Genomic DNA, 14,530 nt, shown 5'->3' on the forward strand with positions numbered 1-14,530 from the left:
CAAATTTGTTAAATTGGTCACCTAACGCAGGATTGTCTTCTTTAATTTAAACACAAATTGTAAAGAAAATGAAAATCTATAAGGTGTCGATTTACAAAGGTCGACCGTTCACAGGTTCAAATGGCTCATGTTCTAGCTACTCGTGCCAGACAAGGACAACTACCAAAACTCCGCACTTAATTGCTTTCTTGTTTACTTTATTTCATGTACGTTTGTTTGATGTCCAAAAAAAAAAAAAAAAAAAAAAATCTATAAGGCTCCCGGCTGCATACTAGTACTCCCTCCGTTTCAATTTAATCTACACACTTACACTTATCAAGTATGTCAATGCAAAACTTTGAGTACATATATTTTTAGTTTTTGTATTTGATAAAAATATAAAAAGTACATATTAATAAAATACATGTTATGATGAATCAAACAAGATCCCACATGACTATATATTCATCCACGTATAAATCACAAATGATGGTCAAAGTGAAATTTGTGAATAGTGTAAAATGTCAAAGTGTGTAGATTAAATTGAAACGGAGGGAGTATGAACTAGCATGTGGTTTGGATGTTTTTTCTTTTCAATTCACATTATATATGTACTATTTTATTCGGAAAAAAAATCGCATTATATATATATATATATATATATATATATATATATATATATATATATATATTCTATATGTTGAGACTTCTAAACTTTATTAATTTTGGGAATTAAGAAAGTGTTCTTTTTTTTTCCAATCAGACTTCACATCAGAGATCGATACATCTATTCACAGGATATACTAATTGTTATCCATTAAACATAGACAATTCAAGAATTATTAACAATGCTGAGTTAACTCCACTAATTTTTCGTATCTATCTCTAATGGATAAGTAACCCATTGGATAGACAGTTTTTTCCTCGGAAAATTTAATTTACACCAACATTCATCCCAAAGGAAAAACTAGCAAAAACGTTTTTGTATATATAAAAGACATTAAACCATATATATAAGCTAGCCGCCTTATTGATTATTTAAACGCTTGTATTCATAATTCCTTCATAGTGGGCTGTGCATGGAAGACTAATCTACCTGCATTACCCTGCATACAAACAATTCAAACATCAAAATCAAGTTAAGAGGTACTCCCTAATTTATTTATAACTTGGAGGAAATTAAGAGGTACTTATTGTTTTATAATTTGGGAAGAAAAGAAGATCAACAAGAAAACTCAAACATATGAAATGAAAAAAAAGAGAGAGGAGAAACTCACATAATTATCTCATCCAGAGGTACATGCTGGTCTTCGAGGAGGTAGTTGCTGGTGAGGTGTTCTCTGTTACAAAATATCAATTTATTAAAATTTAGACATAATTTTCCCAAGTGATAATCTAGCATGAGTAATTTATTTTCTTTTCTTATTGATTTAACATTTAAAAACAATTATTTATGAGAATTATCATATCTCTTATATAATCGGGGAATTAAATTAAACTTGGAAGTATTACACGAACACCCAAGGATTACAACTAATAAACTAATAAGTAGTAAACATTGAAATATAATTCTTCGAAAAACAAACATTGAAAACTATAAAATGCATGATTTTGTCACGATTTTCAAATTCATAATGTTTTAAGGAACTTGTATGATCTTTATTCGTAATTATAACCCTTGGTAAGTAGTAAAAACCTCATAAAAGTTATTATAAGAAGTATCTAGCACATAGCTACTGTTTTGTACTACTTTTTAAGAATATGGCTACGGTTATGTGCTTTGGACATGAGACATATGTAAATACATACCTAGTTTTTTTTGGCTAAGGAAGCATGACCCTACACCAGGCATAAATTAGGGCACAAAAGCACTAAAATGTATAATAGACATGGTAGCATGACATGACTCCTAACAACCATTTTGTGCATTGGATGTCGAGACGAAGGCACAACCCAACACGATATGGAAAGTTATTATGTCAAATTAAAATACACTTCAATATATAGGCTAAAGTCTTGCAATAAACGTACCAGCAAGTTAGTCTTACAATCTTTTACTATATTAGATCATCCGAGTAGTTAGCGAGTGTACCATGTATATGTTAGGAAATAGTCAAGTATTACAATCTACATAATCTTCCCCTTTTGTATAGCATAATTAGTTCCTATACTTTAGCCTTAGATTATGATAATTGTATGTTTATTTGTATATATTGACTCCTAATCATAAATGAAAATCGAAGGATGATTTCCTACATGGTATCATATTAGGTTTTCCTCCCTGTGTTAAACCTAGTCGTTGTCCCTGCCCCCCTCTTTTTGGTATCATGTATTATAGATGGCTACCTATCTCTTGAATGTTCTTCCTTCCAAGGTCCTCAAGTACAATTCTACCACTCACATTCTTTTCACTAGCCTCAACTTACTCTCATCTCCGCCTCTTCGGGTCTTTGGGTGTCTATGTTATCCCCTCTTTCCCTCCTTCACTATTAATAAGTTGCAAGCTCGATCTAACCCTTGTTTTCTTGGGATATCTGTCCAATCATAGAGGGTACAAGTTGTTATGATTTATCAAGTAAGAAAATCATCATCTCACGCCATATTATCTTTGATGAACATAAATTATTTCTTTATTCTCACTTGCATCAACCTATTTCGCACTCTTATGATTTCTTGGACCATGACCTCTCCCCTTACCTTGTGCAATACCTGCACTCTTTGCCGCAAACACAAGCACATACTCACGCTCAAAACCCCATCTCCTCCTTAGCAGCCCACGACCCATCGCCCACCCCTCAGGCCCTCACTGCTCCCTCCTCTACTTGTGTCTCGCTGGCCCAACCCATTGTTGCGCCCTCTCCTTTCCCATCTCCCACTTTACCTACACAGGCGCACATCGCCTTGATTACCTCTCTACCAGTCTCCCTAATGTCGGCCCAAATTCCCAACCTTTCTTGCCAAGCAGAATGACCACAAGGAGCCACCATGGCATTTTGAAACCGGAACGGTTCTTTAACTTGAGCACCTCCACTTCTCCTCCTATTTCTCCTCTTCTAAGAAATCCTATTCCATGCTCTCAAAGTCCCGAATTGCAAAGTTGCCATGACTGACAAATTTAATGCTCTAATTAAAAATAAGACGTGGGAGTTAGTACGTCGTCTAGCAAACGTGAATCTTATTCGTTTTATGTGGATTTTTCATCATAAAAAGAATTATGATGGCTCTTTTGAAAGCTATAAAGCCCGTTTGTAGGTGATGGCAGGTCTCAACAGGTTGGAGTTGATTGTGAGGAAACTTTTAGCCCCATTGTTAAGTCGGCCACTATACAGATTGTTCTAAGTATTGCACTATATCGTTCTTGGCCCATTCATCAGTTGGATGTCAAGCACGCATTCCATCATGGCAATCTTAATGAAAGAGATTATATGCATCAGCCTATGGGATTTTGAGATCCTGATCTTATATGTCTCTTGACCCCCCCGGTGCCTCGTACCAGCGGTTTGCCGACTATGTTCATACTATTGGCTTCTCACGCCATATGTGTTCACTCCCTATTTATCTATTGTCGTGGTTCTGACATTGCTTATATTATGGTCTATGTTGATGATATCATTCTCACATCTTTCTTTGATACTCTCTGAATATCTATCACTTCTCTTCTCAGTGCAGAATTTTCTATGAAGGATCTTGGTCCTTTGAGTTATTTATTGGTGGTGTGGCTTTTATTCGTACCTCATCTAGTATATATGTTTCTCTGAATTATGCAGCTGACATCATAGAGTGTGCAGGCTAGACATCCTGCAAGCTGACTCACACCCCCGTTGACCCAAAGGCCAAACTTGGGGCCTCTACTGGTGATTCTTATTCGGATCCTACTCACTATTGCCAGCATGTCGACGCTATATAATATCTCACCTTCACTTGGCCTGACATTTCATATGTTGTTCAACATGTGTGATACACATGCATGATCCGAAAGTTGAGCATATGAATGCTTTCAAGCGCATTATTGTGAGCTACATTCAAGGTACTATTGACTTTGGTCATCATCTGTACAAGTCTTCCCTTGCCTCTCTTATCTCTTATATGATGCATATTGGGGTGGGTGTCCGGACACTCGCCGCTCCACATCCGGTTATTGTATATTTCTTGGTGATAATTTGCTCTCTTGGTCCTCTAAACGACAACCTACTTTGTCCAAGTCGAGCGCCAAAGACGAATACCAGGGTGTGGCTGATTTCGTTTCTAAATCTTGTTGAATCCGCAACCTTCTTTTGGAGCTCCTTTGTCCCCTCCACAAAGCTACCTTAGTGTATTGTGATAATGTTAGTGTCATATACCTCTTTGCCAATCCATTTTAGCATCAGCACACTAAATATACTAAATATACTGAGATGGACATTCATTTCGTACGTGAAGAAGTTGCCTATGGAGAAGTTCATGTTCTTCATGATCCGCCCCGTTACCAAATTGCATACATTTTTACTAAAATAAAGGTCTTTCGCGCATACTCTTTGATGATTTCAGGGACAGTCTAAGCGTACGATAACCTCCCGCTTTGACTGAGAGGATGTGTTAGACTATGTATATATTAAGAAATAGTCAAGTATTGTAATCTACGGAATAATCTTCCCTTTTTGTATAGCATAATTAGTTCTTATACTTTAGCCTCTGATTATGATAACTGTTTGTTTGTATATATTGACTCCTAATCATGAATGAGAACCGAAGGATGATGTCCTACATAGAGATTATATAGAACTAAATTAAATTCAAATTTTCATGCACTAGCACATGAAACATATATACTACCTGTAATTTTGGGCGTAGGGACTCCACAACATTTGTTGCTTTTTGGCTCGCTGCTCCTTGCTGAAATAATTATAAAATAATTTAAAAAATAATACTGGACACCAGTATGAATTGTCAAGTATACCAAAGTCCAAACCATCACAACGAGTCTTCAAAATCCTTTTAATGTGAGTAAAAGATTGTCATTGCTCTACCTTTCTTTTGAAAGTTGAAAACATTATTTTATGAGGGCTTTTCTTTCATGGTTATGCTTATGCATGCACTTTGTTTCATAGTTTACATAATTGCATCAAATTCAAGTTGTAGTTGTAGTGTATTACAGAAATACTGAAATTTAAAATGAAGATCGTATAAAAAGGAAGGATTAGGGCAAATATAGGGTTTCATAGTTTTCTAGCCCGGAGCTAGCTTGTACAGATGTGTGGTGAATTTTCTTTAATATATTTTTTACTAATCTTGTGTAACTAAAGATACTAAATAAATTTTGGTTATTATTCGTTCTTTTCTTGATGAAACACACTCACTATTAAATTGATATTATATGTTTTATCGTTACGTATATATTCTCTAGTCTTTTCATCTCATACTAATCTTAATACATCAATATGCGCAAAGTTTTATGAAAAAGATAAAATGAGCTACAAGTTTTAGTATTTTATTGTATCACTTGGAATATTAATGATTCGGAATCATATTGTCGATTAAAGAACAATGTGTTAACTAAGAGTTTATAATAAAGAGTGAAGACATTGCCTAAAGCCATAAAAAATACCTTACAAAGAGCCCAATCCGCTGAATCAAAGAAAGCACGCTCATGATCCTATTTAAAAAACATAATAACACCAAACTTATTACTCTCAAGACAATTTCATACAAAAATAAAAGGTAAGGTCCACAATTTAATTGCATTGTATCCCACATTTCTTGAAAATAAAAATTTCACTTGCAATTATGGAGTAATGCATCTCTTGTTCTCACCCTTTCGCAATTATGAAGCAAGGCATTGCAACACGAGGAAATGCAAAGCCTATAGTAATATAGGCCATTTTCATTGCGCCTCTCAAAGTGGCAAACTAGTCGTCACTACGTCGAGAAGTATAGTATAAAGTAAATTTCGACTAATGACAAAGAGAATACTAGTAATAAGTACTCTATCCGTTTTAAAAAATAAGGCATTCACGCTTAACAAAAATTTACTTTGACTATAAATATTATTCATAATATGATAAATAAAATTTATAAAAATTATACCGTTGGATTCATCCTGAAAAATACTATAATAACATTAATTTTTCAAATTTTTTATCCATGTAAATGGAGACTTTGAGAGCAATTAATAGTCAAAATTCGATCTCGAAATCGTGCATGCCTTATATTTTGAAACGAAGGGGATATAATCATATGTCATTTTGACGTTCAATCATGTAAATTAAATTCTTACAAACTTAATCTCCTGACTTTTCTTGCGAATGAAAATAATGAATTGTAATTTGTAAATTTCTTTTTATCTTTCATTGGAGAAAAATGGCACTAAAAGTCTAAATTACTACTCTACACACTACAATGTACACTCATTTACTTTTTTACTTTAAAGTTTAAAATTTCTTATTTAGAAGTAAGATAAAAACAAGAGGTCTACTTTGCTTTTTGCTACTTATTTACCTTTGAGATAAGGGGCTTCTTCTTAGGCACAAGCCCTCCATATTTCTTATCCGCAGATGAAGGCTGCAATACAATAATCAAACCATTTCTTACCATATGTTCAAATAGGCTATTAATTGATAATAACATAAAATATATTTCAACAATTCTAGATAGATTATTTATCAAATCCCTATTGATTTTTATTCACAAACTTCACATGCGTAGACCTAAAAATAAATAGAAAGTACTAAAGGGACTGAATTTATAGGAGTACATAGATTATTATTATTAAAGAAAAGAAAAAATATACTCTTTCTGTTTTTTATTCTTTCTCACCTGGAATTTTGACGCAATTCATATTCAAAAAGAATCTTTTGAAATTTTCTCAATTTATAAGAAAAAATATAGTCGTTTGGGTCTTGTTTGATTCGTGTCAATTAGTACTTAATTATTATTCAAACTGTAATAATGTTTACTAATATATAATAAAAGATAATTAAGTTTAAAGACGTGCATTAGAAGACTCGTATAGAAAAGTAAGAATGATAAAAAAAAAGAATACAAATTATTTTATTTAGCTTTTTCAACTCCAAAAAAAAGTTGATTTTGAAAACTGATAGCAAAAACTAAAGACTAAAGGCTTATTTGGGATTACTGTTTTGTTTTCAATTTTTAGTTTTACGAATCTCAATTATATACGAGGTATATAAACTTAAATTAGTTATACTTATACTAAATATGTTAGTTTCAACATTTGGCAAATTAGAAACTAACAAATTTTATGATTTTCATATTTTTGTTTTTAAATGAAAACGGGAAGGTGAAAACAAAAACGATAACGAACCAGTCCACATTTTCTGATTTCGTTTGCTTTGTTTTTCGTTTAAATAAAAACTTGAAAACTGAAAACAAAAAACAATAATAAACACACGCATATTATACAAATAATTTTGATGTATATCTTGACCGGTTTTATTTATGCTCATTTTAACTTATACTTTCAACTTTCTTATATACTACTCTTAAACATACTTGTATCATTTGCCTTAAAGTGATAATAAAACAAACATAGCAATTGCCGACAGTTTGAAAGACAAATGAAGATAATATTCATTAAAGTAAATCAACTAATAATATGATGAAGTATCAAGAATTCAAGATTCATGAGGTTTTGTGATGACGTAATTTGGGTGGTGTAAAATGCAAATGTGCAATCATGGGCTATGTCGTGTCAACATCATGATGGTTAAACATGGGGCCTATGTGGGCCCTGCTACATGTGATCCTATATTTCCCCTCTTCACCATCATTGGTCCACTAATGGCCCAATGGTGCATGATCCAAGTATCGAATCTACTTAGAGCACAAAAGATTAAGATTTAGTGATTATGGGCCCATCTTTTGAAGTATTGAGAGAAACATTCTTATTACGTCAAATATTTATTTTAGATATTTTAAAAAAATAATGATGTGAAAATGTGATGCAAATTTACAAGATTCTAAAAGCACTGAAAGAGGAACGTATTAATTAATAACGTTTTTGTTCAAAACATTTAGAGCATTTTCTCTTTGATATATTTATCTTGAATTTTTTAAATTTTTTAAAATTTTTTAGGTCTTCTCTTAATTTTTTCTGAATTTTTCTTCGTTTCTCTCTACTTTTTTAAAACTTTTTCTTAACTTATCTAAATTTTCTGAACAATTTAAAGTTTTCTTAATTTCTCCAAATATTTCTTAGTATATCGAAAATTGAATAGTTTTTTTTTTTTTGAAAGATCGAAAATTGAATAGTTTGTCCAACAAATTTGTGAGATAGGACTTTCTTGTGGAAGCAAAACATGTGAAACAGTGAAAGGAACAAAATTGATGAAATAAGTAAGATAATCGTAGCAACGACACATAAGTGACAAGTACAACATAGTGGCAAAGTTTAAGCATTCAGATCTAAATAATCCTCATGATTCATGCAATCATATTTAGTAAAGAATAATAATTAGTGGCACTGTATAAGTGATCAATCATGTTGCACATTACATTTAGGGAAAAAGAAAAACCAATAGTTATGCCTCATCTTTTTAAAAAGAGTTTCAACTTTACACCAACTTTGAAATAGTTTTTATATAGGAATGTCGTCTATCAAAACAGTTGTTTAAGGCTTATTGTCTGTTTAACATACTAAATGAAATTAAGTTATCATTATGAGGCTTGTTTCTTTTTTCTCACTTTTAATTTCTCCGCAAATACCGTTATGTTGTCACTTGTTTAACTAGTTATTATGATTTATGTGGAACTACTTTAGGATTACACTATTACGAGTCAAGCGATAGTTGGCTCTTCAAACAAGAGGATATTTGGGTCAGACGTCAGTCCACGTCATTTTTTCATGTACTAATATATGTATGGAATATCAAGAAAGTGAAACATAAGTTTATTAATATTCTAATTGATGATGTTAATAGGTGTTATCGATCAGCTCTCTCTCCTTCTCATAATTTTTTTTTGGAATTGGTAAAAAAAATTAGCATAAGATTTACTAACTTAACCAATTTATTAATAATATCTTGCCAATCTATTACCTTGTGTTTACTTTGTGCATGTACATATATACCTTGTGTATCTAGCTAACCGTTGACGTGCTATACAGTTGACATATTCCATTTTGAATAGAGATTAGATGAGCTAATTAAGAGGTTATGGCATCATTCATGCGTTCACCTCAAATGCAAAATGTAGAATTATGCATCAAAACAATTGACAAAGTAAAAACTAAAAGTTAGCAATCCCTACCAATAATCACCTAAAAAGACGTTGGTAGTTAGTTGGTGTATCACCTAATTGCAAAATCATAATACATGACATTGCTCTAGTGTTCAACTATTTCAACTACAATAATCTCCAAAATTATCTAAACAATAATCAATCAATCCATACATCTCGAAGACATAGTTATCATGATCATACTACATCTATTATATGATTTGTTTATCACTTTTGTGAGAACGAACTGTCACCATATGACTATATGAGCCACGAAAGTGGTACAAAGAAGGGGAAAGGGGATTCGAACCTGTGAACTATCGTTCACAGCACTTCAATCTTAACCACTAGACCAAGACATCCTTGACATAAAAGTCGCATATGTCATAGTCGTTTTACATTAATATCTTTTACAAAAGAGTTGGCATTCATCCAAAAATCAAACGAAAGAATAGTGAAAAAGAAAAATTAGGGAAAAAAAAGTTAATTAATAAGATATGATTATTTACCTCATCTACATGTTGCGTGGTTAAATACTCTTCTCCTCCTCCATTATAATCCGCCATTAGTTCAGCTTTCCCTGCTCCATACCTCATTTCCATTAGAGAAAATGGTAGAGAAGAAAGAGAGGTAGAAGAGAAAAGAGAGAAATAAATAATGATATTCTATAAATTAAACAAAACATACGTATATTTGATTAATTCAAATTAATAATAAGAATTAGATTACAAAAGATCGAAAATACCTTGAAATTGTCTATGAAAGCTGGAAACAAAACTACTACAAACAAATGCACAAAGGGACGTGAATATAAGTGGCACCCAGGCACTTGTGACTTGTGGTATTAAATAGCACTACACAATCACATATATAAAAGAGATGCGTGTGATTATAAATATAAATAAAAATTACTATATACTATATAGTATATTTGATTAGGTACATACATTTTGTTTTCATTTTTGTTGTTGAAGGTTTAATATGGGGTTTGGTATCAAATATTACTTTGGTAGTAGAAAAAGGAGGAGAAGATGCAAAGAAAAAGGTAAAGGAAAAGACTAGTAGAGATAAAAAGAGAGATTTTGATGAGGATATGAAGGAAAAGATGGAGTAAGATAGTTAGATAAGAATATACATCAACAAGCAATCAATTTTTTTTTTCTAATTTAGTGTATAAACTATAAAATAAGATTTGCATGCACTAATTTTAGAAGGATTAATATTAGGGAGTTTGGTTAGAATTTGGTGGTTTTGATGAGAATTTTTATCATACATTCGGGTGTACCGTGCTCATGTTACACCCAAGATTATTTATTTGCTCATTGCTCATCTGAAACCTCCAAATGAACATAATTACATATTCACATAAGTAGAGTTCCAAAAAAAGCAAAAAATAACTTTGAGTGTATCATGCACATGGTACACCCGGGTGTATCATGAACGCACTCGGTTCTGATAGTTTAGAAAGAATTTTGGGTATTTTGCAAATATATATTGGTTGGTATATCAAAGTCAATATTAATTAAAATCCTAAAACTAGGGTTAGGTTGCTTAAATGCTTTTGTGAAGGAGATATTCAACTTAAACACGCCGACACTTTTAACTAGTCCTTAGCAATTTTAATTTGAACACGTTCACATTTTAGAGGTGGAAAGGTCCATAATATATACAAAGTTCAACCTAATTATATAAATAAATTAAACAAGGTCTATTATACCTTTATTTTGGTTGGCTGAGGGTATTGTCAAGTTGTTGAAAGTGGACACTTACCTCTTAACGGTAGGGTTTGATTATTTCTCTATTATAAAGCTCTTAGATTTTGATTTGTTCAAACTTGTATATGACAGTCATTTGGTGTGGCATAATCATTTACTAGGCTTTTGAGTTTTTAGTTTTAAGGGGTCCACATATTTGATATTTCCATGTTATTGTAGATTTTACAACGAATGGTTTCTAACTCTTTTTAGACAGAATAATAAAAACTAAACGTTATAGGTAGGACTGGTTAATTGATTAGGTCAGTTCAAATTCGTGTTCAGATTTATAATAAACGGGTTGAATATGTTTCAATTCAAACATAACCCGTTTATTAAACGGCTTGTAAAACTCAACCCTAGTCAGATCTTTTTATTAAATGGGTTACGCATATAACCCGTTCAATTCATTTACATATATATTATTATCAAATTTTTATTGTAACTTATTTTCAATATGCATGATTAGATTTTCTTTTCAGTATTTGTGTTCCACAATTAACATTTTAATAATTTTCACCATTCAATGAGTTAAACATGTCAATACAGGTTAATTTCGGGTTGAAATTTTCAACCTATATAACCCATTTAATTAAGAGAACGTATTGTGTCGGACTCGTCCGACCATAATCTTTGGTCGGACAACTTTCAGGTGGTTCCAATTTTTTTTCAGTTAGTCTTAATTTTTTTTCAGGTAGTCTTCATTTTTTCAGGTAGTCTTTATTTTGTTTTCAGTTAGTCTTCTTTTTTTTTTTCAGTTGGTTTTTGTACTTCAGTTAGACTTACTTTGGGTTTCAGTTGGTCTTTATTTTTTTTCAGGTAGTCTTCATTTTTTTCAGGTAGTCTTCATTTTTTTTCAGGTAGTCTTCATTCTTTTTCAGGTAGTCCAACTGAAAAAAAAAAAGTCCAACTGAAACAAAACAAAGTCCAACTGAAAGAAACACAAAGTCCAACTGAAAGAAACACAAAGTCCAACTGAAAGAAAACAAAGTCCAACTGAAAGAAAACAAAGTCCAACTGAAAGAAAACAAAGTCCAACTGAAGGAAAACAAAGTCCAACTGAAAGAAAACAAAGTCCAACTGAAAAAAAACAAAGTCCAACGGAAAAGAAAACAAAACACTAACCTCTGTTTTCTCTCACTTTCTCCTTCTTCTTCATTCCTCTTAGCTGATACTCCATACATCATCAGTCTTCGGTTGTTTCTGTCTCTCTCTCCTTCGTGATGCTGTTGTTGTTTCGTCGCTGCTGTTATTGATGCTTTTCGCCGCTTCTTTCGCCGGAGATTCTTCTCTTCTGTCGTTGAGTAGCCACCTGGTGCTACTCCTGTTGTTGGTTTTTGTGGATGGTTGCGGTATCGTCGTCCCTGCTTTGCTCTCTCTTCACCCGCGCTGATGTGGTGCGGTGCTCGGCGCCACCTCCTCGCGTTGTTTTCGTCCACGTCTGTGCTCAGTCGCCGTCGAAGCTTCGAAACCCTTCTTCCCTCACCAATGATTTTATCCGTCGAGCAAGGGCTTCTCTTAGTATAGCACTTCTTGTTATTGTTTCCGTGCTTTCTGGGTTCGACTCCGGGGTGTTGTTGCTGGTTTGCTTTATGGCTTCTACTGTGTTCGACGAGAACCCGCGCGCGTTAAGTTGGACTCAGTCAGTCCGACGGAAACTATTGGGTCAGACGGTCTAACCCAATACTTTCACTTTAATTAAACGTGTAAGTCGTGTCAACCTATTTAATTAAACGGGTCAAAAATCTTAACTCAAACCCGCTTATTTCAGGTTGGGATCAGTAAAATGAGTTAGATCAGTTTTTCCCAACCCTAGCTATAAGTTCTAGATATAAGAGAAATATAAATGATGTTATGTGATGTTGTTGTAATGGGATTAAATTATAAGAGCAACCAGTTTAATCGACAATACATGAATATAGGTACTAGTACTTTTTGCTTAACTTATTTTTGTTAAAATTATTTAGACGGAACATATTTTTGCTAAATTTAATTTATATTTACTGAATTTAACTTATTTTTGATGAACTTTTATTTACTGAACTTATTTTTGCTAAAACTTAAAGTAGATTTTGTTGAGCTAAACTTATTTTTCTTGAACTTAACTTATTTTTCTTGAGCTTAACTTATTTTTATGGAGCTTAACTTATTTTTCCTTAGCTTAACTTGAATCGACCCTAACTTTTTCATCGAGTTGCTTGTGTAGAAACTAAAATCGCCACAAGTGGGGTACAACCTAGAGTCCAAGACAGCCAAATTGGGCCACGATTATTCCGTGCCAGGCTTATACTGTCCGACTTTTGTCATGGGCTCCTAGCCGTTTATTAATAAGTTGGGCGACCACCGGATGATGTGGACCATATTCATGGACTAGCAATGACAACAGCATAGTATTTGTTAGGGCTATTAAACATTAATATTATATTCCATATAAGTAAACATATTAGTGTGATTATATTTTCCATATAAGTAGAACATTATGTTCATAATCTCTTTAAGTTTTTTTTTAAGAATATTATTTAGCAAATTTTTACCATGTTTGGTAAATGATTTTTTTATTGGCTTTTGAATTTGGTCAAACAGCCAAAAAAAGTGTTTAGTTATTGGCTTTTTGGTTGGCTAAAAAGCTGGCTTTTAAGTCAAAATCAAAAAGCTTCATGGAGTAGCTCTTTGGATTGGCTTGTGGCTTATTGGCCCACAAACTCTCTAATGAACCGCCAAAATTAATTTTGCCAAACACTTTTGCAAACAGCTGACTTAAACAACCAACTTAAAAAGCCAATACATACAGTCAATACTTCTAACTAGTCAACAAGCCAGCTAAACCAGCCAACAGTCGATTGCCAAACAACCCTTTTATCTTCAGTATATGAAGAGTTGTATCTTTTGAGAGAATTGTTTTCTATTTTATGTTTTCTATAATTTGTATATAAGAAACACATAAATCATGATGCTAGGTGTCTTACATATTTTATTCATATTTTTACTCTTTCACGAGTTTGAAAATAGCACAACTAGGATCCTGAAATTGAGTTGACTAGAATAAGATTAAGCATTCTCATAGCTAAGGACTGATTAAGTTTGGTAGCAATTAGTTTAAAACAAATTGGATTCGAAATCGGATCTTTTTTTTGACACATGTTTAGGTGTTTAGCAAGTAGCTTCTGTAGCTATAATATCAAGTTATACCTAACTCGATAAACATGTACTAATAATCTAAGACTTTGTAATTTTGGATTGAATTAATGGAAATTCAGTTCAATTTAGTTCAAACAAGTTCAGTACAATCAAGTTCAATTCAATTAACTTCAAATTTGTTAGTTTACTTTCACAATTTCAATTTATAAATCTAATATAGACCAAGTAAATTCAGTGCTCCAAACGAATTGGGCATAAGCATAACATAGTATTGATGCAATCTGAAATTAGCATGTACATAAATTCAAAACACATGGAGTAATAGAATGATGGAAAAATTGATTTTATCATTCCCAACTATGGGCGCCCTGATAAAAACAGTCCCAACTTCAATTTATTATTGTTCAGTCCCAACTTTTGGGGGTATTTTACAATAACGGTCCAGG

At 32.6% G+C, this 14,530-nt stretch overlaps 1 protein-coding gene across 2 annotated transcripts; it reads right to left on the reverse strand.

The window, feature by feature from the left end:
* Positions 1–778: 778 nt before the first annotated feature.
* LOC104888400 (hypothetical protein) lies at positions 779–10,217 on the reverse strand. Of its 2 annotated transcripts, none has more exons than XM_010673360.4 (7): positions 9,938–10,217; positions 9,702–9,783; positions 6,454–6,516; positions 5,564–5,611; positions 4,792–4,851; positions 1,257–1,319; positions 779–1,085 (listed from the first exon to the last, which is right to left on the reverse strand). In XM_010673360.4, the coding sequence occupies exons 2-6, from the start codon at positions 9,756–9,758 to the stop codon at positions 1,266–1,268; spliced, it is 282 nt and encodes a 93-aa protein (XP_010671662.1). In that variant the 5' UTR covers positions 9,759–9,783; positions 9,938–10,217; the 3' UTR covers positions 779–1,085; positions 1,257–1,265. The 2 variants fall into 2 exon arrangements, with proteins under 2 accessions (XP_010671662.1, XP_010671661.1); XM_010673359.4 differs by having other exon boundaries at positions 9,702–9,772; positions 9,938–10,211.
* Positions 10,218–14,530: the final 4,313 nt, after the last annotated feature.

The sequence above is a fragment of the Beta vulgaris genome, chromosome 3 (assembly GCF_026745355.1).
Source record: "Beta vulgaris subsp. vulgaris cultivar EL10 chromosome 3, EL10.2, whole genome shotgun sequence".
Classification (NCBI taxonomy): Eukaryota; Viridiplantae; Streptophyta; class Magnoliopsida; order Caryophyllales; family Amaranthaceae; genus Beta; species Beta vulgaris.